The 26,221-nt window shown below is 35.0% G+C and overlaps 3 protein-coding genes across 3 annotated transcripts in view; 1 reads left to right on the top strand and 2 right to left on the bottom strand.

The window, feature by feature from the left end:
- Positions 1-6,374: 6,374 nt before the first annotated feature.
- Positions 6,375-13,483, bottom strand: pex3 (peroxisomal biogenesis factor 3). Its single transcript, XM_081379282.1, has 12 exons — positions 13,157-13,483; positions 12,656-12,787; positions 12,491-12,572; positions 12,353-12,396; positions 11,163-11,284; positions 10,999-11,065; positions 10,823-10,877; positions 10,566-10,716; positions 9,719-9,789; positions 8,783-8,905; positions 7,320-7,416; positions 6,375-7,221 (listed from the first exon to the last, which is right to left on the bottom strand). The coding sequence occupies exons 1-12, from the start codon at positions 13,227-13,229 to the stop codon at positions 7,138-7,140; spliced, it is 1,101 nt and encodes a 366-aa protein (XP_081235408.1). The 5' UTR covers positions 13,230-13,483; the 3' UTR covers positions 6,375-7,137.
- Positions 13,350-15,961, top strand: adat2 (adenosine deaminase tRNA specific 2). The gene is made up of 6 exons (XM_081379284.1): positions 13,350-13,634; positions 13,929-14,033; positions 14,659-14,809; positions 15,126-15,232; positions 15,435-15,507; positions 15,601-15,961. Exons 1-6 carry the CDS (start codon positions 13,542-13,544, stop codon positions 15,684-15,686), a joined length of 615 nt encoding a protein of 204 aa, XP_081235410.1. The 5' UTR covers positions 13,350-13,541; the 3' UTR covers positions 15,687-15,961.
- A 6,974-nt stretch (positions 15,962-22,935) lies between these two features.
- Positions 22,936-26,221, bottom strand: part of aig1 (androgen-induced 1 (H. sapiens)) — a 39,748-nt gene continuing 36,462 nt past the window's right edge. Inside the window, exons 5-6 of the mRNA XM_081379283.1 lie at positions 25,403-25,566; positions 22,936-23,080 (exon numbers count right to left, since the gene is read on the bottom strand). Coding sequence (XP_081235409.1) covers positions 23,046-23,080; positions 25,403-25,566 — 199 coding nt within the window. The 3' untranslated portion in view covers positions 22,936-23,045. The remainder of the gene's footprint in view (positions 23,081-25,402; positions 25,567-26,221) is intronic.

Consider the following 26,221-nt stretch of genomic DNA (forward strand, 5'->3'; position numbering starts at 1 on the left):
AGAGTGCGCATTGTTTCTTTAACACTAGCCTACTCGAGTATTCTCGCCAGGGGAGAATACGTCACCCTTCCGGGAAGTTGAGACTACAGTAATCCTGAGACTGTCCGTTCGTTGTTGAGGCTTGGAGGTGAGAAGACAAATCACCCTTTTCCCAAAAACACCACGCGTTAGAAACGAAACCTACATTGCTGGAATAATAAAAGGTCGGGATCGATATTTTGATTTGCACTTTCGGTCTGACACATCGCATTCCAGTCAAACGTTAGTCATCGAGAATGCCTGATGGTTTCTCTCTCTAGATGTTATTAAACTTACAAATCTAATGAACGAGTATATAGTAGTACAATATAGGCTAGTATGTAGCACACTAGGTACAAGGTAAACACATTTACAAACATCCTAGTTAAGCTACTACGGTAAAACAGTGGTAGCCTGGTATTATTGTCATCAAACCACATATTATTAAGCCATATTTAAATTAAGGTTTCACAATTCCAACAATAACTGTGTTAACTATGATATTTTGGTGAAAGTAAGTATACAGTATAGTAAAGGTTTAATGTATTTGCCTCGCTCTTTAGATTTATACATCAACAGACTGCAGTTTCAGAATAATATAATCAAAAATATCCATATTCAAACATATTGAACAGTATCCAAATTGTTTTAGCCTATATATTACATTGAAACAAAAAAGAAATAGTGTTTTTCATATAGCATTTATTTTATTAATAATGTGGCAAGATGTGGTGATGCACATTAAACTCTGGTTTAGTTTTTGTTTATTCCAGAGCTAATAACTATTTACACGTAAATAAATGTAGTGGTATTTGTGGACCAAACCCTAGATCAGTGATTCTCAACTGGTGTGTCGTGACCCAAAAATTGGCCACAGGTCTGATAATATTTGTCCCTGTGTTTGTTTTGTGTCACACTTTTGCTGTTGTTTATGTGTTGCTTATGCTTAGGCTATATATATATATATATATATATATCAAAGCTAAATTTTCAGCATAATTACTCCAGTATTCAGTGTCACATGATTCAGAAATCACTCTTATATGCTGATTTAGTGCTCAATTATTAACAATTATTATTGATGCCCAGAGTTGAAGAGTTTTTTCAGGATTCTTTGATGAATAGAACATTTAAGAGAACAGCATTTCTAAGAAATATAATTATTTTGTAACATTATAACTGTCAATTGAATCAATTTAATGTGTCCTTTATGAATTAACTTACCCCAAACTTTGAAATGATAGTGTATCACGGTTTCCACAGATGATAATAATGAGAAATGGTTCTTGAGCACCAAATCAGCATATTAGAATGATCTGATAATGGATAACATCGAAAGGTAAATTGTCTTAAATGACTCAGCGGCAATGGGGCCAAAATATTCATAGCATCACTTGCTCAGTATAAATCTTGACACTGCTTTCTCTAAATGATGGTTTATATAGCTTTCCTTTTACATATGTGACATAGACAGCTGTAGGACTCATAGTTATTTATAAAGTCCCAGTTAACTCAGTGCTACCTTCGCACTGCTCTACCCCTGCTACACGCACCAGAGCACTGTTTACATGTTTACACCGGCTGTGTCCATAGTGACGGACTCCCGCCCAAAGGACTTTCGTCGCAGACAGGCGAAGTAGGGAAAGCCAGGATTCCCATCCCTGTCACGGGCCGTGACCTCATTTCTAACTCCAGCAGGCCTCCTAGGTTTTGTCATTTCTGTCATACGTGCAAACAGCATGTAGGATGGGAGCAAATACCTAAAGGTCATTCCCCACTAAACCATAAGTGCCTTGCGTAATTCAAAAGGAAACCAAACTGAATCACGCTCAGAACGTAGTACTAATAGTAATGAAACAGTAACGTAGTGGTAATGAAACACATTTAGCGAGGACTTCCTCTTTTCCCGGCCTCTCGTTTTCCTTTCTTCGGTTTCTGGATTACATTTTACAACGAAACTTCTTTTTATGGTAATGTAAACGTGCTCTACTATCTGCTTCCTGCAGATGTGAAAGTAAAACGCTGCTCTACATATTTCGCAGTTCTGTGACTAAGGAAATTTCTAGGATTTTTTGCTTTTGTTCTCATCCCACATCCACTCGGCATCCGAGCACTACCTCAGGCAAACCTCATTTTCATCATTCATTTCCCATTCCTCACTTCTTCAATTTGCTGTAAATTCTAAGAACTGCGTTAATTGGGACTCTTGGCTTCTTACTGGCACATAGCCTCGAATAATTTCTGGTATTTTATTTCAAGCAGGGAATTGAAGCAACACAGGCCTCCTATAAAAAAAACACACACACTGCACTTAGTCTTTAAGGACCACGTCATATTTAAGAAGTCATGTGACTGCCTGTAAAGGATCTTCGAGTGATATAAAACTGATACGGTGAGCACAGAGCTGCGAGAGAGGCTTCATCCAATCAGCTTGCTAAGGTGAGATGACATCATCTCACTGCTCTGTGGTGTGACTACAGAGCATTGCTTCATATAGGATTAATAGTTAATGATAATCCCTTGAGATCAGCCAATCAGAGCGGAGGAGAAGGACATGGTCAGGGCATGTCCACAACCATCAATTCAGTGCAGGACTGGAGCCAAATCACTACTTGTGATATCTACACAATAATAGTCTGTTATAAATATATACAGTGTGTGTGTATCTAAATAATATCTTAATCAAGGTTATACATGCTTATTTTTTACAAGAGCTTCAGCACAGGTGACATGATATCAAGGACAAAGATTTCTAATATGTCTCTAAAAATGTTTAATCTGAAATTTCAAACCATAATAATATTCTATATTGATTATCTATCAGCACATATTGTTTTCAAACCTGCTTATGTCATAAACCACAATTTGGTTGAATATTAACTTGCACATGCTCATGTGATGATGAGTTCAGTGTTTTGCAGTCTGACATCAGGATGAGTCAGAGAGTAACAGGACTCTGGAAATGCAGGTAGAGGCAGATGAGTCATAATCTTACAGACCAGCAGCAAAACAAAAACACCCTGTCCCAGCATTTCCTTATTATTATATAAAATAGAAATGCAAATTTATGTATGATTATGCACATTCACATGTCTTTAACTGTTTAACTGATCAATTTCTATTCAGGTGCAGTGAGGTGACTGAATTAGAGGTACACTTTCCCTTTATTAAGGGGAGTTTTGCATTTTAAAATATTTTGTTTAATAGCATGTACACTCACATGGAACCCCAGTCATATGAATAACTTAATAGATGATTTAGTTGACATTTTTACATGTTGCAGTCACATGACGAAAAGGGATTGTTGGTGCATTTAAGTTCAGGTGAGTTTATTTGGGGGAAAAACTATTGGGCAATTTCATATTTTTTTTCCCCCTTCATTTACTGACAAACATATGAAGATTTTCTTAACACTACTGCAACACAAGGATGTACACAGGATGTGCAGTAGATGTGTAAATTATGTTTTATCATGGATTTATGGGAAGTTTGGTTGCAAAAGCCAGGGGTTCAAAGTGAGTCATGGGAGTCTGTAGAAATGCATGTTTTAAAAAACTGTTTGAAAATTGTAAAAATAAAAAAATAAAAAAGATGATATATATATATATTTTTTTTTTTTTACAATTTTCAAACAGTTTTTAAAAACATAACATAGTTATTCAGTATATATATGTATATATATATATATATATATATATATATATATATATGCGTGTGTGTGTGTGTGTGTATATATATATATGTATATATATATATGTGTATATGTATGTATGTATATATATATATATATATATATATATATAGTAATTTAAATTGAGGTTATAATAAGCAAATGAGTAAATAGATTTATTTAATAAAAAAAAAAACCTATAGATGACTTTTAAATTTGATCCCATGCACAAAGATGGTCATATTAAGGGGTCTTTGGCATCTAAAAATTGAAACCCACGGTTATAAACCAGTTAAAGGAGTCATATTTCTCGCCAATTTATGCTCTTTATTAACAATACGCAAAAAGCATACTAAATACGTTGTACTGTCAACATTCATTACTACAGTTTATTATGACCATGGTGTGTAATTTCTGAACTGAATTGCAGTTTTCAAACAGGTATAAAACACTCATCCCATTCGTAATATCCTTTTATATTCTTTGTCAGGCACTGTTAAAAAAAAAAAAAAAAAAAAACATTTTACCAAATGTTATATTGAGTATTTTATTCACAAGACGAAACCAAAACCTTATAGCCTTTTAGAGAGCACTTTAAAACCCATACATGAACCATAAATTGCTCAGTCCTGGAGTATTATGTAGGCTATCATTTAACAGATATGTTATTCAATCGTTTAATGATTACAAGAAGATGTTTCCATTATATTCCTGGACTTGATGTAAACAGTTTCGGTAAAAAAGGTCACGGGGCAGAACCAAAGACCCGAGTCATGTGATGAAGGGGAATTTCCTGTTTGCTGGTGCAAAACAAAGAGCACGCTGAGCACAGGAGTCATGTGACTGAGGTGCTACATGTGGAGTGTGCAGTGGAAAACACCCACATAGTTATTCAGCACATTCAAGCGGCTTATGCAACAATGAGCCTGTTTTGCTCTTTACTCTATATATAGCTCATCCCTTGTCAAACAAACTGTCAGAAGCATTAAACCAGTGCGGTTTCAGTTGTCTAGCCCATAATCATTGGCGAATTGACGTCATATTTTTATAACCTTTACATCACTACCTATTAGATCTCCTTTGCTTGTACTTAACTTGTCTGTTGGTATCGACAGTGGTATTAGCCACAAGCTGACCTACATAGCTGTCCGAATGATGCCTCAATCTGATGTCATTTACTTGTTTCTCCAAATGCTTGTGCTCTGCACTGTCGACTGGTCCTTTCACAAGACAGCTGACCTCTGACATTACATCCAGCAAACGCTGCCGTATCTAATGCAATTTACAATTTCAAATTATGTCATCGTTTACTCACCCACATGTCATTCCAAACCTTTTTTCTGTGGAAGACAAAATGAGATTTTTTTCTTTTTAATGTTGGTGATCATTTAAAAAAAAAAAATGAAGAAAGTATGTCGTATACAGGTTTGAAACGACACATTCGTTTGCTTCAGGGTAATTATCGTTTCTAAAACCGAAACTAAAATGATATAATAAAAACGTTACTTGAAATAACAAACTCTAACTGAAATACAATAAAATATTAAAGACTCATTTTAATTTAGTTTAACTTGATGTCCTAAAATAACAAAAACAAACAAGATTAGAAACAAAATTTCTAAAACTTTAAAATTAAATTGGAAAAATATAAAAATAAAATCTGATTCAAAGTATTAATAAAAACTATAGAAATGATGCATTAAATTGATCACAATTGCCAGTAAGGCAATTTCTATCCAGGAAAAAAAAATCCACAAAAATATGAATCAGCACAACTGTTTCAACATTGATGATAAGAAATGTTTCTTAAGCAGCAAATAAGCATATTAGACTGTTTTCTGAAGTATCATGAGTAATGAATTATTACCAACATAGGAATAAATTACATTTGAAAATATATTCAAATAGAAAGCAGTAGCCTATTACTGTTTTACTGTTTTTTTTTTTTTTTTATCAAATAAACGCAACCTTGGTGAGAGAGACATAAAAAAAATCAAGTCTTAGCCCAACCCTAAACTTTAGCCCCCGGTTTCACAGGCAAGGCTAGTCCCGGACTAAAATGCACGTTTGAGCTGTTTAAACTGACACATCTTAAAATATGTCAGAGCCATTGTTTTGTCTCGAGATGCACACCAGTAATGTTTTTTCCTGGCACGTTTATAAAAGCTACTTAAATGCCCTAATTGAACTAAGGCCTAATCCTGGTTTAATCTAAACCCTGTAGAAAATAAATATATAAATTCTTGATTTAGTGGCCATAAACATGCTTACATTTATACAAATATGATAATGATATGAATTGACAAATAATAAAAAGATTATGCAGTGTCATGATGTGACCAATTAGAATGCATTCATGCATTTATTTCCATTACATGACGCAAGGAGTGGCAAATACTTTCATCCAAAGCTAAATGACAGCATTTTTTTTTTAAGTGTATAAGGAAGTTGCGCCAGAAGGGTGGTGTTTTGTGCAAGAGCAGTCGTCATATGCTTCCCTCATGTTTAAGCACCTCATTGTGTCATATTACTTAACTTTTTCCTTTTTTATTTTTGTACTTTTACTGGTGAGAATGTTTATTGTTAGACCACAATGTGACCTAATTGTTTAGTTGCCACGAGCTAAATTGTAGATATGTGCTGCCCTCTAGAGGAACCCGGGACATTTACTTAACATACGAGGAAGAGAAGTACAAAAACAACGTTTATTTGACTGTAATATAGCAGCCTGTTGGTACAATTTCAATTATTAAAAGCCAAACATGCAGTAAATATTGTGTGTCATTTCAATGAATAGTTCCAGTATTATTACTCACATTATTTATTAACATTCATGGGTCATTTTACAAAACAGAATAGCATACTACGAACCATTTGAATAGTAAAGTCAATACAAGTCAAAATACTCCCAAAATATGCATTAGTTAACCAGTAGCAGTGCAAATGCATTGATACTGTTGCAAAGGTGGGCATGACTGAGTTTTGGTCCAGCATCTACATCATCAGATTCAGAGATATATTAAACAAAATGTCTACAATTTACTCTTTGAAGTCTGATACTGCGTTCCAATATGATTTTTTTCACTAGCCGTGTTGTGATATTAGTTATTAAAGAGTCATATAATGAGAATGTTATGCTACAGGGATTAAAAAAATAAATAAGATGTACTACAGTTTATTATAGCCTGTAAAAACCTTGGCATGCCTGGGACAAGGTTAAGGGGGGTCACAACATACAGGACAGGACAGGACAGCTAGCAGGTCATGAGAAGCTATCTGAACTCCATTACACCCTCGTCTCTCAGAACAGCCTCGAGTTCCTTTCCCCGGGTCGATTTTAGTGTGTGCGCGGAGAACAATTCTGTGCTGCACAGCATGAGAGTTTCTTAAAAGTGGGTTTGTAAGGTGTTCGGCTTTCACAAGTTCACATTTTTTTCTCAGTCTCGTGCTCACTTCTGAAGTTCCTGAGGGGTGCTGAACGTTTCGTACACGTTGGCGGCAAACTCTTTCACCTGGTCTATCAACAGGAGATCCTAAGACATGAAAGAAAACAATATACGTTGGTGTGTGTGGGGGCAGATTTTATGCCACATGGAAGTCAAAATGTGTCAGTGCATATGAAGGTTCTCACCTGGACAAAGTGACTTGGTATTTCACTGCATATTGAATGTATCTGTCCGTTGATGATGGGAATGATTTTGGCTAGCGGTAGGCTTACATGCGATAGTCTGGAAGACAGACATGAAAAGCAGGACTGATTATCTTTTTTTCAACTTAATAGTAATATACTGGCCTTGGGAAGAAAGTGATAAAATCTGAAAGAAAAAGAAAAACCCCGGTACATCTGATATTCTGACATTAAAATGTGCTAAAAACGTATTTTAAGACATTTTTGGACTGTATACTTTTTGCTTTAAAGGGATACTCCACTTTTTTTGGAAATAGGCTCATTTTACAACTCCCCCAGAGTTAAACAGTTTTACCGTTTTCAAATCCATTCAGCCGAACTCCGGGTCTGGCGGTACCACTTTTAGCATAGCTTAGCATAGATCATTGAATCAGACAGGACCATTAGCATCTCTCTAAAAAAAAATGACCAAAGAGTTTCGATATTTTTCCTATTTAAAACTTGACTCTTCTGTAGTTACATCGTGCACTAAGACCGACGGAAAATGTAAAGTTGCGATTTTCTAGGCTGATATGGCTAGGAACTATACTCTCATTCCTGCGTAATAATCAAGAATCTTTGCTGCCGTACCATGAGTCCAGCAGGCGTAATGATATGACGCAGCGCCTGAAAATAGTCCCCAGCTCAGTAACTTCCAACATGACCGGGACTAAGTTTGTCCAACCTATTAGACCTATTTTCAGGTGCTGCGTAAAATGTAAAATGAGCCTATTTCCAAAAAGTGGAGTATCCCTTTAAGAGTGTTTTTCTGATATACAGGGTTCATACACATATTTACCAATACATTTTCCATGACTTTTACAAAACTTTCTGGTTTTATTTATTTATTCCAGACCTGGAATATGGTTATCTACTGCTCATTAAACATTCACTACTAGGCTTAAGAGATATAACCAGTTTAGATGGAAAGGATCTCAAGATGACTAGCTGAAGACGTTACTGTAGCTATACCCATTAATAGACACAATACTTCCTTGAAAATAAATTCCAGCACAGCAGGTCTTAATAAATGACCTTTGACAATAGAGAATGTTTTATACAATGAATTTTGTTAGAAAGCTACACATGGCTATTTATCTGTTAAAAAAAATACCTTACTCACCTGCTGAGTGATAAAAACACCATCATTAGTGTACCTTTAAGCCACAGAGTAAAAAATACTTCTTACAACTTATCTGACAATTTTGAAAAACGTCAGTATTGCAAGATGTAAACTCGCAATTACAAGTTAAGTCGCAATTACCTTTGATTTATTTTTTATTCCACGGCACAACCGAGCTTCCATAGGTTTATTATTTGTTATTATATAAACGCATTTTGAAATGTGGCTTAATTGTACAAATTTACCACTTTTCGGGGTAAGTGTATATACCTTCTTGAATAAAAATAAATGCATGTACACTGACCGATCAGGTGTACTGGAGGGGGTGGAGTCTCCCTGCGGGGGTCGGAAAAACTCTGCCATGTTGTCTAAGAATCGGATAAAGCCTCTGCTCAAGCAAGTACGGAGTACAGTATTGAAGTCTGGACTGAAAAAAAAAAAGGTTAGATGTAATTAGTACCCAGCTACAGAGCTCAATAAAGTGCCTATGCTGAAGTGATCTGTTAAAGGTGCACTGTGTCGTTTTTAGCGGCATCTAGTGGTGAGGTTGCGAATTGCAACCTACAGAAGTTACGGTGGCCAACAAGAAAATATGTCGTCGTCTGAGATAGCAGAGAGTAGCCAGTTAGCAATGAGGTTTCTTTACAAAGATAAATTAAGAAATTAGGTTGACTTAATTATTCAGTAAAACGATGTTATTGCGAATATTATTGTTACTTGTTCATCATTGTGTCAGTGTTTTATTCGCTGACTTTAGCTAGCTTCTTTGCACGAAGAACAACATAGTGATGAAATGCGTTTGTCCCTTTAGGGCCACTGTAGAAACATGTCGGCGCATTTCAATGTAAGGGGACCCGCATTGTATGTAGATAGAAATGGCTTAATAAAAACATAACGGTTCATTAGGTTTTTATACACCACTGAAAACATAGTTATGTATATGATATTGCATTTCTGTCAACAGATCCTCCTAAATATTACACAATGCACCTTTAACTTATTGATTTCAACCTATTTAATCTCATCTGCTTCATTTTTTTTCTTTTATCATAAATGCTCTTTGAATTCAGAACTGTGTTTCTTATAACTCATATTATACTGTATACAATTAACTGAATGTGTTAAGGCGTTCAATACAAAAATAAATCATGAGATTAATTACTTTAAACTTTTGAAAGTCCTAACCTTTTTATTTCAATTTTTAACTATATAGCTATATCGGTGCCTTGATTTCCCTCACCTTTCAAGCATATCTCTGGTTTCATTCAACAGCTTTATTGTTGTGACATCATTTTCTGTGAGACCACAGGCCTGGGAGAGAAAAAAATAAAAAATAAAAATAAATATATATATAAACAGACAAAAAAGGAATAACTGATACATAATACATATTTATTTATAAAATATTTAAATTACATATTGAATAACATGTAATTTACTAGAGGTTCTGACAAAATATCAAAATATATTTCATTAATATGATTTTTTTTCTCCTTTTTTTATATAAATCGATTTTGAACGATTGATTCAATGATTCACTAGTTTCATTACTGGATGAATCAGTGTTTTTGAAAGTCTCTTAAATTAATGATTCCATGACAAATACATTTTTTAACAGTCACTTGTCGCCACCTACTGGCTTAATTATGTAATTGACACAATATTTATTTGAAGCATCAAGTTACTTAATTTTTTTTTTTTTTTTGGATTGCTTCCATAGACCAGTGTGTACATTTGAACTGTAAACTTTTACCCCAGTACTTTTGTGATAATATGAATCACTGTAACACTGTGTGGTTGAAAACACTGTTTGTGAAGCCGTTTCATACCTACACATGACAACTGCTCTCTCTTGGTCAGCAACAACACCAACACAGATTTGATTGTTCCGATCTGATCGTACTTGTCAAAGCTTTATTAGACAGAGCCGAATCGTTGTCTTTTAGGAATAAAATTGCGTGTCTGTTTGAATCGAGATTGTGCTCTTTTAATGATTAATCGTGCAGCTCTTATACTAATAAATTATATAAATAATAATAATAAATCACTAATCATTCACAATTAAATGATATATTATATATATGTACCTGTGAGGCTAGCGTGTTCTCTTCATCAGGCATCATGTACCAGGAAAGACTTTTGTGTTTAGAGGAAGCACAGCCCTCCTCCACTAACTGTCTGATCTGAGTTAACTGTTGCTCCAACTCTTGTAGGGACAAACTCTGCTTCAGAGACACCCTGAGGAGACATGAACAGCATTTAGCTGAGGATAACTGACATGGCTCAAAGCCACAAGTATGGGATGACTAGATTCATTCATCATCCAATCAAACACTCAGCGTACAGTCCAAGAACTTCCTGGACAGCTTTCTTCACCACAGTTATCAGTTCAATGAGCCCTGCGAAGACAGAAAAAAAAGGAACATCGGTATAAACTATAGAGCATATGGCCTGTATGAACAGAGGATTAAACTATAATACAGATTAGACGCTCTTATACAGATCTGACATTGTCCTCACCTTCTCCAAGAAGGTGTTGGATACTTGACAGATATTGTTGTTGAACATCAGGAGGGGCGAAAGGGGTCTAAAGTAGCAGTATAAGAGAAATGTGGTAAAAATTACATGCGATAACATAATAAAATGACGTCGCTTTGCCTTTAAAACACCAAGCCCTGACATACCGTTCCATTCTTTGTCACAGAGTTGTCCAGGTACAGGTAGCCACCAATTATGTTGAGCTGAACTCTGAGTAACACCACCAGCATGCAAGTGCTGTAAACCGCCACAATGCTGCGGGTAAAACCTGGAGGGCGGAGATCATTTCTGTTCATAACTCATTTTACTTCCATAATGTGATGTATTGTCAAACAGGACATTCAGCAATAAATATGTAAGGTGGGAATTTATCTGATTGTGAAAAACGGGTGTTCCAAATCAGAATCATCAAATCAGAATTCAGCCAAAACAATGCCATAATTATTTGGTCATTGCTCAACATTTTCCAGTAATCCTCATGACATCAATGGAAAAGAACATTTGTTTATTACATTTTACCAAAATTAAAAATAAATAAATTACACTACCATTCAAAATTTTGGGGTCGGTATAAGATTTATTAATGTTTTTGTTTGAAAGAAGTCTTTATTTGTTTGATCGAAAATATTGTGAAATATTCTTACAATTTAAAATAACTGTTTGATATTTTAATATATACTAAAATGTAATTTATTCCTGTGATGGCAAAGCGGAATTTTCAGCAGCCATTATTCCAGTCTTGGAATTATGCGTTTTTATATGACAGCAGCATCAACGGCAATATGAATCTGCAGTGGTCAGGTGGTTCAAGTCGAAGCTCTTAGAAAATTCCCAGTTTACAAGCTGGAATTACGATTTGTTTGAGGAATTACGACATGGCATGAACCACAGTCGGTGCTCAAGAAACAATAATTATTATTATCAATGTTGAAAACAGTTGTGTTGCTGAATATTTTTGTGGAAACCATTTTTTTTTTTTTTAGGATTCTTTTATGAACAGAAAATTCAAACCATTTATTGAAAATCGATTTTTTGTGTGTAATAATGTAAATGTCTTTACTGACACTTTTGATCAACTGTTGTGTTTTCTTACTTGAAAAACCTACATTGAATTTCCATTACTGTTCTATTAAACAACAAAAACTTTATATAGTTATATCAATAAAATTATTCATAAATTACAAAGCCGTTTTTTTTTTCCTTAGGAATCAAGTACACACATCGCTATTCACAATAAGATTAAAAATGTGCATTAACAAAATAAATAGGGTCAATTTTGAGTTCATATTGAATACATCTGGAATACTATTACAGTAAAGAAACTTTTTGAACTCACTAATAATCTTTAGATCCTCCCAGATTTCAAGTTTATTGGCTGGCCTGTGTGGGAAGACATGATGACTTATGTAAGTTAGGCTATATTCTTTTATATTATGCAGATAGTCATCTATAATTTACATGAAGCATGACTCACTTGGTCTTCAGCAAAGCAGTGAGGCTCTCTGAGTTCAGGTGATGTATGATTGCCTCTCGGAGAGTGGGGAGCATTGATAACACTACAAATAAAAGACACAATTACATACATCAGGCAGAAGAAACATCACTTTCATGAACTGATCATGCAATTGTTTTATTTTACCTGTCATGTTACATGTCCTCTGGTTGCTTTCGAAATGAAACTGTCTCCGAGCTTGAGCGATGTATTCGGCTGCCTCTCGCTCCTGCATCTGCTGAATTTTTCTTTGTGCATATTTACCAAGTAGATAGACACCTGTGCATGAAGTATGAGGTTACATTACAATATAATACACAAGAAAGTGATATGCAATATGTAAGATCTATTCAGTAATATAAAATCGTTCTTAAGGTTAAAAATACCAGGGGAAAGTCCATATCGACTTTACTATGACTGTGGCAATAGAAAATCTAGGTGACAGGTGAGCTGAGATTAATGAGTTGAATGTGAAAATAAGAACTAATGCTTGGCAACACTGTAATAACATGCTAAACTATATACAAGATATTATAGCTACAAGTATTTTTATTCATCTATTAAAAACAAGTAATATTTCATGCACAGTCACTAGCTAACAATCTCTGAACTACTATAAGCATGCAGGTGGTCTAGTTGGCCACGTACCTCCAACAAAAACCCCAGTGAAGATGAATTTCCTCTTATGGCGTTTGATGAAATTCCATGTAGAACTCAACATTTTAAAAACAGACTTGACACCACAAAACCCACACTCGAAAAACTAGATGCAAGTGCGTGTTTGGACGTAACTTACTAGCTAGCACAATGCTACATGGCAATAACTTCTCATGTTAGCAGCAAGCAGGCGAACTACAGATAACAGATCGAGTCGATTGATCGATTATGCGCTCGATCCACCGCCCTGGAAGGTCCTTCAAGTATTACGCTCCCCCGTAAACACGTGCGCGTGTAAACAAAACGCCACTTTCCCCCAGATTTGTGCTACTTTTTTTTTATACGGTTATACTTTTTGTTGAGGATACTGATAGATATGCAAACAGACAGTTTTTATCCCGAGAAGAGTGAATTTCTGCAGCCATCAGAAAGTGAGATACAGACATGGATGTCAAAGGCGTTTGACATGGTAAGTTAAAGACTCTCTAATGTTTTCTCTTACCATTTTTACCATGATAAGTGTCATTTCCCTTCTAATACCATAGTAACTGCAGCACTGTGTTATTACTTTTACTGTGAGACTGCCTTTGGCGGAAAAGTGTGTATTTATGTATATCTTGTGTGTGTGTGTATTAACTGTCGTTGCTGTGGTATTTTAATTGCCATAAATGTGTATGGTAATGGTGAATTGTACTTTGGGTTGTTTTGAGAAAATAATATTAACATATGACATATTAATATGACATATGAATGACTTTTAAAGGCAATTGAAGCCCTTGAGAATGGTGAGGTTCCAGTTGGCTGTCTGATGGTTTATAACAATGAGATTATTGGAAAAGGAAGAAATGAGGTGAATGAAACAAAAAATGTAAGTGACTTCACAATGCAACTAATAATTGATCATTTAAAGAATCATAATTTATTATTGTTCAATTTATTACGGATATTGAAATTATCTAAGCTAACAACAATACTTAATCTAGCTGACTATCCCTATGCTCCAGTATGTATCGACAAATGATAATTTATCAATTACAGGACAATCATATTATTCAGAAATACATAAACAATGCGGTTCATACAGAACGTGATGTGAATACACCTCTCCTATGATGGACACGTTTTCCATTTCTGAATCTAAATTCATTTTGATATTTTTTTGTGAGGCTTGAAGTCTAAATGTTTAGGTGGTGTAACAGTTCAAAGATTGTAAAAAAATAAAAGTCTCACTGCAAGGCTTATTTTCTTGTAAATTATTCATGATTAAGATGTATACACTCAAGGTGTAAGGAACATATTTGATTATGTTTCACATTAGTGGTTGCATAATATAAGTTTCTAAGAACATTATGAACTAGATTTTTTAGATTTTTCTTAAACGTCCTTATTTGCCATTGACCCCATATATTATAGTTTATGTTATGTCAAGGCATTTTGACGAAACACCCAAGACTAGACGAAACACCCTGACGTCTGTGCCTGTTTTCCTCAAGGCTACACGGCATGCAGAGATGGTGGCACTGGATCAAGTGCTGGATTGGTGCCGTTTCAGAGAGAAGGACCCGAAGGAAGTGTGTGAACAGACTGTGCTGTATGTAACAGTGGAGCCATGTATCATGTGTGCAGCTGCTCTGCGCCTGCTTCGTATCCTTGAAGCCAAAATGTGCTTCACTATTTGAAGTAGAAATCATGTGTAACGTTAGAAATGTCTTTACTGTCACTTTCAATCAATTTAATGCATCCTTGCTGCATAAAACTACTATTATTATTATTATTATTATTTTTTTAATCCTACCAAACTTTTGAACTGTAGTGTAGATCTTTGTGTCTGTCACAGGCCTTCCTTTTATAAAACAATTACTATCAAAAGTAGATTTTGAATGTATTATTATGTTTACCACAGGATTTTATTGTCTAGTAGTCATGTCATCGCTTAATGGATACCTTAACATTTAGACAGACATACCTCTTGTTGTATATGGGTGCAAAAATGAGCGGTTTGGAGGCTGTGGCTCCGTCCTGGACATCTCATCAGATCATTTACCACACACTGGAACTACATTTAAGGTAAAAGTATTCCCTCCAATTCCTATCCAGTTAAATTAAAATTCCAGCTCATGCTCCGATTCAAAAGAAAGCCAGTTCCTTAAATTCTGAAATTCTGTGTGGCTAGAATATTTTTCTTGTAGAAGCTTCCACATTTCCTCGATTTTAGTCCAGACCACATTGCATATTTTTGCTGTAGCACATGCTTATTTGCTTATTACAGTGCATCGCAGGCTATAGAGCGGAAGAGGCGGTTGAAATGCTCAAGGCTTTTTATAAACAAGAAAACCCAAATGGTAAGGGAAGTCTTTTTAATGTATGCATGTTAATCTCCATTGATGTTTTCATCGACACGTTTCTGAAACATGATGTTTTTTCTCGTTTGTCAGCTCCCAAACCTAAAGTGAGGAAAGATTTGGTTAGTCCACCAGGTGGCGCTGTAGTCATTCAGGTAAATCAAGGACCACAAGATTGAGGAGAGAGAAACAATTGCTCCTTTGAGCTGAAATGGAAAATATTTGAACATTCAGACGATTACATGACCTTGTATCTCAATGATTTTGCCATCTTTTTGAGATCATTGATTTAATCTACTTCTATTTGAGGAACCGCATTGCCTCATTAGCCAGACCACATCGCTCGTAAACCTCCAGGCCTCTTCTTCTCTGTGGCTGGACGCTGTGAGTCTCTTCACAGCATGTAGAAGCACAAGACTAGGCCTGTTCTGCATTAAAGCGCAGGTTCTTCTCCAGCTCTTGCTCTCTATGTGTCCTTATATAACCCAGAACACTGGTTCTGAACTCTCAATGATCTCAGTCTTGGGCTCACTTGCAGATGCAGGGCAGACCCAGGTGGAGTTTCCACTTACTTCATTGCCAAAAACTTTAAAGGGATAGTTAAAAATTAATTTCTATCATTACTTTCTCACCCTACATTTTCTTCCATAGAGCAAAAAAGGTGAATTTCATGAAGATTTTTTTAAAGAATACCAACCTAGTTTTTTTCAATATATTTAAAGTGAATGAAAAAATACAATAAAAGTATCATAAAGCATAGCTTTGTGTTCCCTGGAAGATGGAAGATGGTTTGGTATGACATTAGGGTGAGTAAATAATGACTAAATCGTTCATTTTGGGTTAAATATTCAAAGATCTTCCTTTGTTTTGCCTGTAATGTATTATTTTTTTGTAATATCTCTCACACACTAGCTTTCAAAAACACTGAACATTTGTTGCGTCCTCACTAGTGTTGTTTTAGTATTATTTCTATACTGTTATATTTTTTATTAAAGGGTTAGTTCACCCAAAAATGAAAATTCTGTCAGTAATTAATCACCCTCATGTTGTTCCAACCGCGTAAGACCTTCGTTCATCTTCGGAACACAAATTAAGATATTTTTGATGAAATCTGAGCCATGTATCACTCCTCCATAGGCTGCTATGTGACCGAAACTTGCTGGCCCAGAAAAGTTATTAAAAAAGATCGTTAATATAGTCCAAGTAACTCCAGTGGCTCAATCTTAAGTTTATCAAGCGACGATAATACTTTTTGTGCGCAAAAACAAACAAAAATAACGACTTTATTCCACTTTTCATTTCCTTCTCTCTGGGCCTCGTAGTGTTTTTGCGCTGCGCGTCTGTGTTGCACGTCATCACGCATCACACACATGACCGGCGTCGGCCAATAGTGAGCCTACGTGGTGACGTGTAACACAGACGCGCTGCGCAAAAACACTACGCGAACCAACTAGAGGTCCAGAGAGAAGGAAATGAATAGTGGAATAAAGTCGTTATTTTTGTTTGTTTTTGCGCACAAAAAGTATTCTCGTCGCTTGATAAACTTAAGATTGAGCCACTGGAGTCACTTGGACTATATTAACGATCTCTTTAATAACTTTTCTGGGCCAGCAAGTTTCGGTCACATAGCAGCCTATGGAGGAGTGAGACATGGCTCAGATTTCATCAAAAATACCTTAATTTGTGTTCCGAAGATGAACGAAGGTCTTACGCAGTTGGAACAACATGAGGGTGAGTAATTACTGACAGAATTTTCATTTTTGGGTGAACTAACCCTTTAATAATTTCAGTTAACCTTTTTTTATATTTCCTGCTTTCATTTTCATTTTAGTTAGATTTTTTGTCATTTTGTTATGTGCTTTTGTCATTTAAAGATAGTAACTTTAGTGCGTCAACTTAAACGTATTTCAGTTAGTTGCAAAGGCAAAATTTCTAAAGTTGTTTTCATTTTATATTTTCGTGAGTCAAAATGACCCGATGCCCTAAAATTATACTTTTTTTATCATTTCATAAAAATATATCATTATATCATTTCATTTTTATAATATTTTCTCTATTTTTCTATTTATTTACCTTTAAATTACTAGATTTGTATCAATAAATAATATAATTTAAGCACATTCTTTCAACTTAAACTTAAAGTGCGACAAAATTCCTAAGGTCTTGGACCACTCTGATGAACACTCAATTTTTAAAAAACTTTTCGAGCAAAATGACCCGAGGGAAGGATGAGGTTAATTCCATAGTTAACAAAAAAGTTTTTAATAGTTTTAGTTAATAATAACCCTGATCTTCTCACTTCCACTTGTGAAATTATTCATGTTATGTTGCGTTTCTGGCTATTAAAGTATAGCGTATCTCTCATGAGCGGTATTATAATGGTTTCTAAACCCCACATTATTAAATTGCCATGTAATGTGTTATTAGTGGCTGGAAGTGGGTTTCTGTGGGTACGTATGAAAGAGAAATCAAGCGGGTTTGGAAGTAGATATGAGGTGTCTGAGATCTTACAATCTGTCATTTTTCAGGCCCTGTCGTCTTACATGGTTATGGGTTCTGCCGGCCATATCAAATGAATTTGAAACATTTCAGTTACTGCTCTGTTAATGTCATTGTAAGTAGAGAACCCATGGGTTTAATTGTTTAGTGATGAATGATCAGACATTGAGCTCACAGCTGGCTTTTTAATATGAATGTACTATCTTGATGTTGAAATGACAGAGGCTGTCATTAATAAATAAAAATAATCATTTAGATTCATTGTGTAAGAAGTATGATCTTAGTAACCGGTTCAAAACAACAGAGCGCTGGTCCCACACCTGGTAAGCATTTGACAGGTGTTATGCCCTGGCAGCGTTACGCCATGAGTCAGTGCGAATAAAGAACATCGTAAAACAAGCTGCACCCACCTACGCAGCCCCTGTTCACATGGAATGAGAACAATATTTTGTCTCTAACTCTTTATCCATAGACGGTATTTCATAATGCTTCATTCATAGAGTGAAGCAAACGTTTTTTTTTTTTTTTTTTTTTTTAACAAACAAGCAAGCCCAACCCAGGGTGAGAAAAAGTAACGCAAAAGTATTGTAACTTGTTACTTTCCATAAAAAGTAACTCAACTAGTTACTTTTTTAAGGGAGTAACACAATGTTTTAATGCATTACTTTTAAAAGTAACTTTACCAAACACATTTCATAATATATTTTCCAATGTTATTATTTTGAAAATTGAGGTGAAATTGTAGTTTTGTGTAATCCCACAGTGGTCTTAGGAAAGCTCACTGAGATGGTAAAGACGCAAGGCGTTTTATTCTGCAAGTAATCAAGTATTAGGCTGAATTTATTTGATCAAAATTAGATATTATATTATTAAAATATTTTTTTTTTCTTATAATAGCAAAGCTGAATTTTCTCAATCATTACTCCAGTCTTCAGGATCACATGAATCTTCAGAAATCAGTCTTATATGCTGATTTGCTGCTCAAGAAACATTTCTTATACCATCAATGTTGTGCTGCTTTATATTTTTGTGGAAATAATGATAATTTTTTTTAGGACTCTGATGAAACAATGTTCAATAGAACAGTATTTTTAATATTTTTTAATCAATATAAATGTCTTTACAGTAATTTTTGATTCATTTAATGTCTTTACTGAATAAAATAATTTCTTTCAAAAAATAAAAATGCTGACCCCAAACCACAAATTGTAGTGTATGCTAAAACGTTTTTAACATTTCATTCAATTAAAAGGATAGGTCACCTCAAAAATGGAAATTCTGTTAAAATTTACGTTTTAATTTTTAAGTATTTTTTACATACAACGACAATCCGGTTCGTTGTTGTTTTGGACCCCTTCTTACATAAAAACACTCCAAAAAAATCATCTTTTGTATTTCACAGAAGTCAGTCGTATAGGTTAGGAGCGACATTAGCCTGGCTAACGTCAGACCTCGTCTCATTGAGATTTCAATTATACCAGATGACGTATGTAGAGCGACAGAAATTCGACGAGGAAGAAGACGAAATAAACTTGCGTTCTAAACTACTTGGAACACTATCTAAGGCTGCATCGAAAGGTAACTTCGCGTCTGATGCCATGTTGGATCCATAGATATAAACAAACTGCTTCGGTGTGTCAAATACACGTCGTCATCGTCTTGCTGCTCCCTCCCCGTTCTGTGATTGGTTCCCTTTTTGAGGGGAAAATCTGGTCCATGGTGTCCAGGCTGCCTAGCAGCGTGAATAAAATCGTGCAAGGCAGCATGGGGAAACCCAGTTAAAATTGTTAATTGTAAGTTTATGATCTTTAATGCTTTAACCAATAACAAATTAAACTACATTAGAAAGTGTCACATGTACCACTGAGTGGTTCACAAGACCAGGAATTAAGAAAGCAAATGAAGATTAGACAATGTGATCCAAAGTGTTAAAAGGTGTAGTAATTTATAGATTTGTGAAGTCCAGGCCAGTTGATTTATCATTGAGCTGTCCTTCAAATGCATCCTGCACACCATTTGCACTGCACAAATTCAGCTGTACTCACCTCATTTACATCTTTTTTTTTTTTAAGGTTGTTAATGCACATTAGGGAACCGTTCAGTTTGGTACTTCTACGTGCAGGAGAGGCAGTGTTAATGAGGAGACTATGAAGTGTCTTGACAGAATTTAAGCACGCACACACTTTCACTCTCTCCACACGCTGCCAAACACACATCGCCCAGACTAAATTGTCAACACGACTGTTGTCAGGCAGACCTATCTGAATTTTAAGTGTAATATTCATGATGGATCATAATGAAGTTTAATTGCCAGTCGTTGCATCTATTTTTTGACGATTCCTCCGAGAATGAAAATTATGCATGACAGGGTGTGAACGTGAAACAGGAGAGTATTTTGACAGTTTTGTCTGAAAATTTAGATGTGATAATACAAGGTTTCTCGTTATCGCTTTTCTTTGCTCCTCACAAATCTGCTTTTATCCCATGGCATTTCACTGTTCTGTTGCACCAAATTCTTTTTCTTGGCTGTTCGGGACACACATTTTGGACTTTAAGGGGACGGGGTTCTGCAGGGCCTGGTTATTTGGACTTTTCCATCAAAAGGTGATTGTTATTCCTTGTCGAGCAAACTTTTTCCTCAGGCCTGAAATGTGTGTGTTTCTCATTAAAAGAATGTCCAGCTCTGCACAAAGGAATTGTTATGTTTGGGCAACATCTGTGTCTTAAAAGTCCAGGGCGAAAAGGCCAGAGAAAATATAGGACAAACATTAAATCATAAGTACAACAATTTTTTCCTCTGTAATTGAATGGTTGGCTCTACTTTTCCCACAGAATTGTGGTGCGTCTGTGTGTAAGGGGAGAAAGAAAATAGCTGAGTGAAGACTGTAGGTTTCATTTCACCATTCTTCTGCATCCACAGCTTCGGAAGAACATACAAATTACAGTGAGAAAATGTGATTTTCAAAGGTTTTTTATTAATAAAAGAAGAAAACAAAACATATTAGTGAAGTAAACCAAAAAAGGCTGGTCTTATCCATGAGATATAAAGAATTTCGCCCCTTTAAGATTAAAAAAGTAATTTAATTGGGAAGAAACACTTTACAATAAGGTTCCATTTGTTAACATGAACGAAAATGAACAATTGTATTTTATTAACCTGTTACCTGTCGCACGTCTTGATTTTGCCAGACACGTTCCTGGGCCAACATATTTTGTTGATACTGGAACAACATTCCTGTCTGAAAATGTAATTCATAACCACCCATATCCCTAAAATCAGAGGGAAATGATAAGCGAATAACACTCATGTAGAAGCACCTAACCCTGGTTGTAAGCCCAAACCTGACATAAACTGTAAAATTGTCCCCAAATCTGATTGGTTGATTGGAATGTTGTTCCAGGATCAGCAAAGATATTCATCCAGAAACATGTTGCACTTGGTGAAATCAGGTTCTGCGTTACCTGTCACCCCACTCTTTGAGCATAGATCTGAAAAGATTGTAATTCATAAATGCTGAAAGAAGACACTGAAAGAAGCTTAAAAAAAATCAGGGTTTCTGTGAGTCTTAAAAAGTCTTAATTTGCCCTTACACAAATCAAGGCCTTAAAATGGTCTTAAATCAGAGCAGAAAGTCTTAAATTCATAAAGTCATGGCATTAAATGTAAAATAAATAAGATATTTATAAGGTATTTTTGTCCTGTTTTCCAATACAAATATATAAAAATGTTTAAGCCTTGAAAAATATAATCACATTTAAGTGAGTTTATGCTTAAAACAAGAACAAATATCTGTCAAAACTTCTAAATTAAGCAGATTGTACTTAATTAGATGAGGAAACATCACTTTTTTTGCAGTTTGTTCAGAAGGTACAGTAAAAGTTCATATTGTAGTGGTTTTAAGCAAAATGATTCAAGCTTTCTTTGTTTTTAGTAAAATTACTTAAAAAGTAATAGATATATATTGGAAATTGTATTTTCAAATTCTAAAGTGTTTCTCCTTAAAAAAAATAAATAAATTAGAGAACATAATTGATATATTGTGTTCCCTTCAATTTATTTCTTAAATTTTCATTACTTGGTCTTAAATTTACCTTCATAAAATCTGCAGAAACCCTGAAAATTAAAGTGCAAAAAAGTTATATTTACATTTACTGTAAAGCAAATGTACTTATCTAAACATTTTTATTTCATACAAAATGTATATTTTACTAAATAATTTGGACTAAAATAAAATAAAATAAAAATAATAAAATCAATTGTGTTCCAAATTTGAAGTTGATATCACAAAAAGTTAAAAAAGGTCAAAGTTAAAAGGTAAAATATCAGAGTAAAAGGGGAAAAATGTGGGGCGGGGCTTGATTTTGTCCATTGGACATTGATTGGATGGTTGTGGTTTGCTATTGGGATCTCATGTGAGTGACAGGTCATAATATATGTATAATATATATATATCATATATTATATATTGCTTACTGTTCATCTAACCTATACTGTTAACAAATGAGGCCTTATTGTAAGATGTTATCAAATATGGAAAGGCCTTTCCAACAAGCAAGTTTCTCTTCTGACAATGTTTGGATTTCATGCGGCAATATCTGCGCAGCTTAATCTCAAAACTTCTATGGCTTCAGAAGGACCACAAACAGCCCATGGAATCAAATTATCTTGTGCTCATTGTCGTTTGCCATATGCTAGTGTGGATATAAAGGTGTTGCTTATTTGTTTTACTGGGGCATATAATGACACAGTCCCTCATAAATCATCCCTTGGTAAATAAATAATACCTGACATGAGTTATATATGTAATGTGGTTGTTTGTAACACTGGCTTTGAACACACGAATAGAGCATTTGTATAGTACACGTCATTCAGTGCTCACACAATGCTTGAGGTATTCTGAAATAAGGTAACATTCATACCATAAATTAAATACATGAATTATTCAATTTAATGTTCAAGCCAATGCAGGTCTGTGCTTTAATTAAGTAATGAGGATGAGATTAAAGAAATTGGTTGGAACAGAACGAGCCAGTGGTCTTCAGTCAGTTTTGGTCTTGTCTGATTCCAGAGTGCCTAGAAAAAGAAAAGAAAAGTTTTTTTTTTATTATTATTATTTTTTTTATATAGATATCATTAGGCATGTAACCACCATTAAAATCATGTGGGTTTTTTTTATTGTTATTTTTATTAGTAACACTTCACAACAAGAATCAGTTTGTTAGAATTGGTTAATGCATTAGGTACAATACAGTTTAAGGTCAATACATTTTTTTAATTAATACTTTTATTCAGCAATGATGCATTAAATTGATCAAAAGTGACAGTAAAGACAATAAAAACTGTATATTTCAAATAAATAATGTTCTTTTGAACTTTGAATTTATCAAAGTATCCTGAAAAAAGTATCATAGTTTAAGCAGCACAACTGTTTTCAACATTATTAATAAAAATAAATGTTTCTTGAATCACCAAATCAGCATATTAGAATAATTTCTGAAAGATCATGACTGAAGACGAATAATGATGCTGAAAATTCAGCTCTGCCATCACAGGAATAAATTAGTTTAAAATATATTAAAATAGAATATTATTTAAAATATTTCACAGTATCACTGTTTAACAGTATTTTTTCTTACCGACCCCAAACTTTTGAACAGTAGTGTATCTTTTTTAAATAAATATATGTTCATTGTTAAATCATGTTAGTAAATAACACATTAGCTAATGTTAATTTATTCGACATAATTTATCGTATTAGTATAATTTACGTAGAAATTAACCAAGATTAATAAATGTTGTAGAAGAGTCTATGCATTAACTAATTATAATACATTAAACCTTATTATAAAGATTTGCCATTAAATTATTCAATTTCAATTAGTAATTATCATTATCAGTATGTGGTCACATTCTTCAGCATAATGCTGATAATTAAAAAGCAGTAACTGTAGCCGATGCCATATATTATGCATCCCAAAATGTTAGTATTCTCTTCAACGGTTCCTTTAGTATTTGTATTTAATATTTTAGCATAATTGTTGCATACTGCAGTGACATATTCAAGATCTGTGATCTCTTGGCAAACGATTGTGCATTTCAACAAGCTGTTCAAACCGTGAGTCAGAGTGAACGACAGCACAAAGCATTAGTGACGGAAGTGTTCGTGGTTAGTTTATCTGGAGGGGCTGTTGGACGTTACGGTATTGCTGCTGTGGACATAAGAGGGAGATCTTGTACTGAGGACAAAGGGACAAAGATCAGCTCCATAGGAGAGAGAGAGTGTGTGTGTGTGTGTGTGTGTATGCTGCCTCGGTGATTTGCAGGTCAGTGTCAAACAGGTGGGAGGAAGAGAAGCCTTCGCCGTCTGCTGCTCTCAGACTGCTCACGGGCTCTGTTCCCATCTGCTGTGCACTACACCCACGATGCACTGCTCTCAGTCTATAGCGTTAACAGGTGGAGGAGTGTGCGTGGGCGCATCAGGAAGCTAAGCGGGATGTATATGTACCTGAGGGGAAGTGTATAATGTCTCTAGCCGTTATCCCGGCGTGGGTTGGGGAGCAAGAATATTTGTAGCTAGACATCATAAACATTCAACTCGCACATGTAGCCAGTCAATGGTGGAAAACACAAAATCAGAAACGATTTTTTCAAGCCAAAATAGATTTTTCTATGGTGTTTTATTGAGCTTTTTTCCTTGCTCACGTTCTATGGGAAAGAGCAGTGTAAACACCATCCTTTTGTGTCCCTAAATAAAGTCATGCAGGTTTGGAATGGAAGTCTTCTGCAAACACACAATACATTATTGTGAGGAAAAGACTGTAATTTAAGTTGTTATTTACTGAAAATCCTCTTAGTTATAGACACTTTAGAGTGATAAACATTTCCACTACAGTATAAAAAAAAATAAAAAGAAGGACATTGCGAATTTTTATCACGCAATTCGGACTTTATAACTTGCAATTGCAAGTTTATATCTCACAATTCTAAGAAAAAAGTTTGAATTGCGATATATAAACAAAAAAAAAGTCACAATTACCTTTTTTTTCTGTGGCGGAAACAAGCATTCATACTTGCATTATTATCAGCTATAAGATAAAAATACATGTTGGCTTATCAGTATCAGCCAGATTTTAATATTAGTGCATTCTGTTCCTCACACAAAACCATTGTATAGCTTCATTAATAAGACTTGAAATATAGAGCATGAATCATAAGGACAACTTTTATGGTGTGTTTTGTGTGTGTGTGTGTGTGTGTGTGTGTGCATGAATCATAAGAACAACTTTTATGGTGTGTTTTTTTTTGTGTGTGTGTGCGTGTTCCACAGTAGATACAGGTTTGGACTGACGTGAGGGTGAACAAATGATTTTTAGGTGAACTATCACTTTAACTTACTCTTTGAGGAATCCCAGATGTAGCTGTTCAGGATTTCTCCCAAGACGTAGTAGACATTGATCAGAGCCGTGAGGCAGATGAAGAAGGAAATTCTGGCCATGGGCCCGATGTGCTCCAGCAAAGGATAAACCCACACCCCCGTCACGCTGTGCACCCAGCACATCCTATGAGAGCGAGACAGAGAAAATCTGTTACCTTTGCACCCGTGATCTGTCTAATGTGTTTGTCCTTCTGTCTGCTAAACCCAGCGTTTGAAAGGCTGCAGAAGCAGTCACCACACTGTCAATGTGTCTACCATTCATGTCTGCGAATGCTAGACACTGCTCTTTTTGTTACGATCAAGTGCTGCTTCAATCCTTTTTTTGTTGCTAGAGCAATTTTAAAGCAGTCACATGGCTATAATCTACAGCCTGACAGTCCGTTTATGTAATGGATTGTGTCCGTTTAATCTACTCCTGCGCTCATAACCTTAGCTTTAATATTTGATGAATATGAAAGAAGGCCCATCTACCTACTTTTCAAATGCCTTGTTTTCTGAGACTCGCTGTATTTGGAAGGTAATCCTCATGTAAAGCTGCCCATGGATTTAACAACTGCAGGCAAGTCTTATTCCCTGACTAAATAAAAAGCAATGCCTAATCAGCTTAATTTAGGGAAGGGAAATAAGACATACAGTAGAGGTGTGTGCTGATAATCTTGTACCGAAGGTGATTTTGACAGACGCCTCCTACGTGCCGTCAGACTAGTTCAGTTTAGCTCCAAGCACTTTCTTAACATTGCTAATTAATCTGTTATATGCAAGCCTAAATAAATCCTAGG

Source organism: Scardinius erythrophthalmus (assembly GCF_964197995.2).
Source record: "Scardinius erythrophthalmus genome assembly, chromosome: 11".
Lineage (NCBI taxonomy): Eukaryota > Metazoa > Chordata > Actinopteri > Cypriniformes > Leuciscidae > Scardinius > Scardinius erythrophthalmus.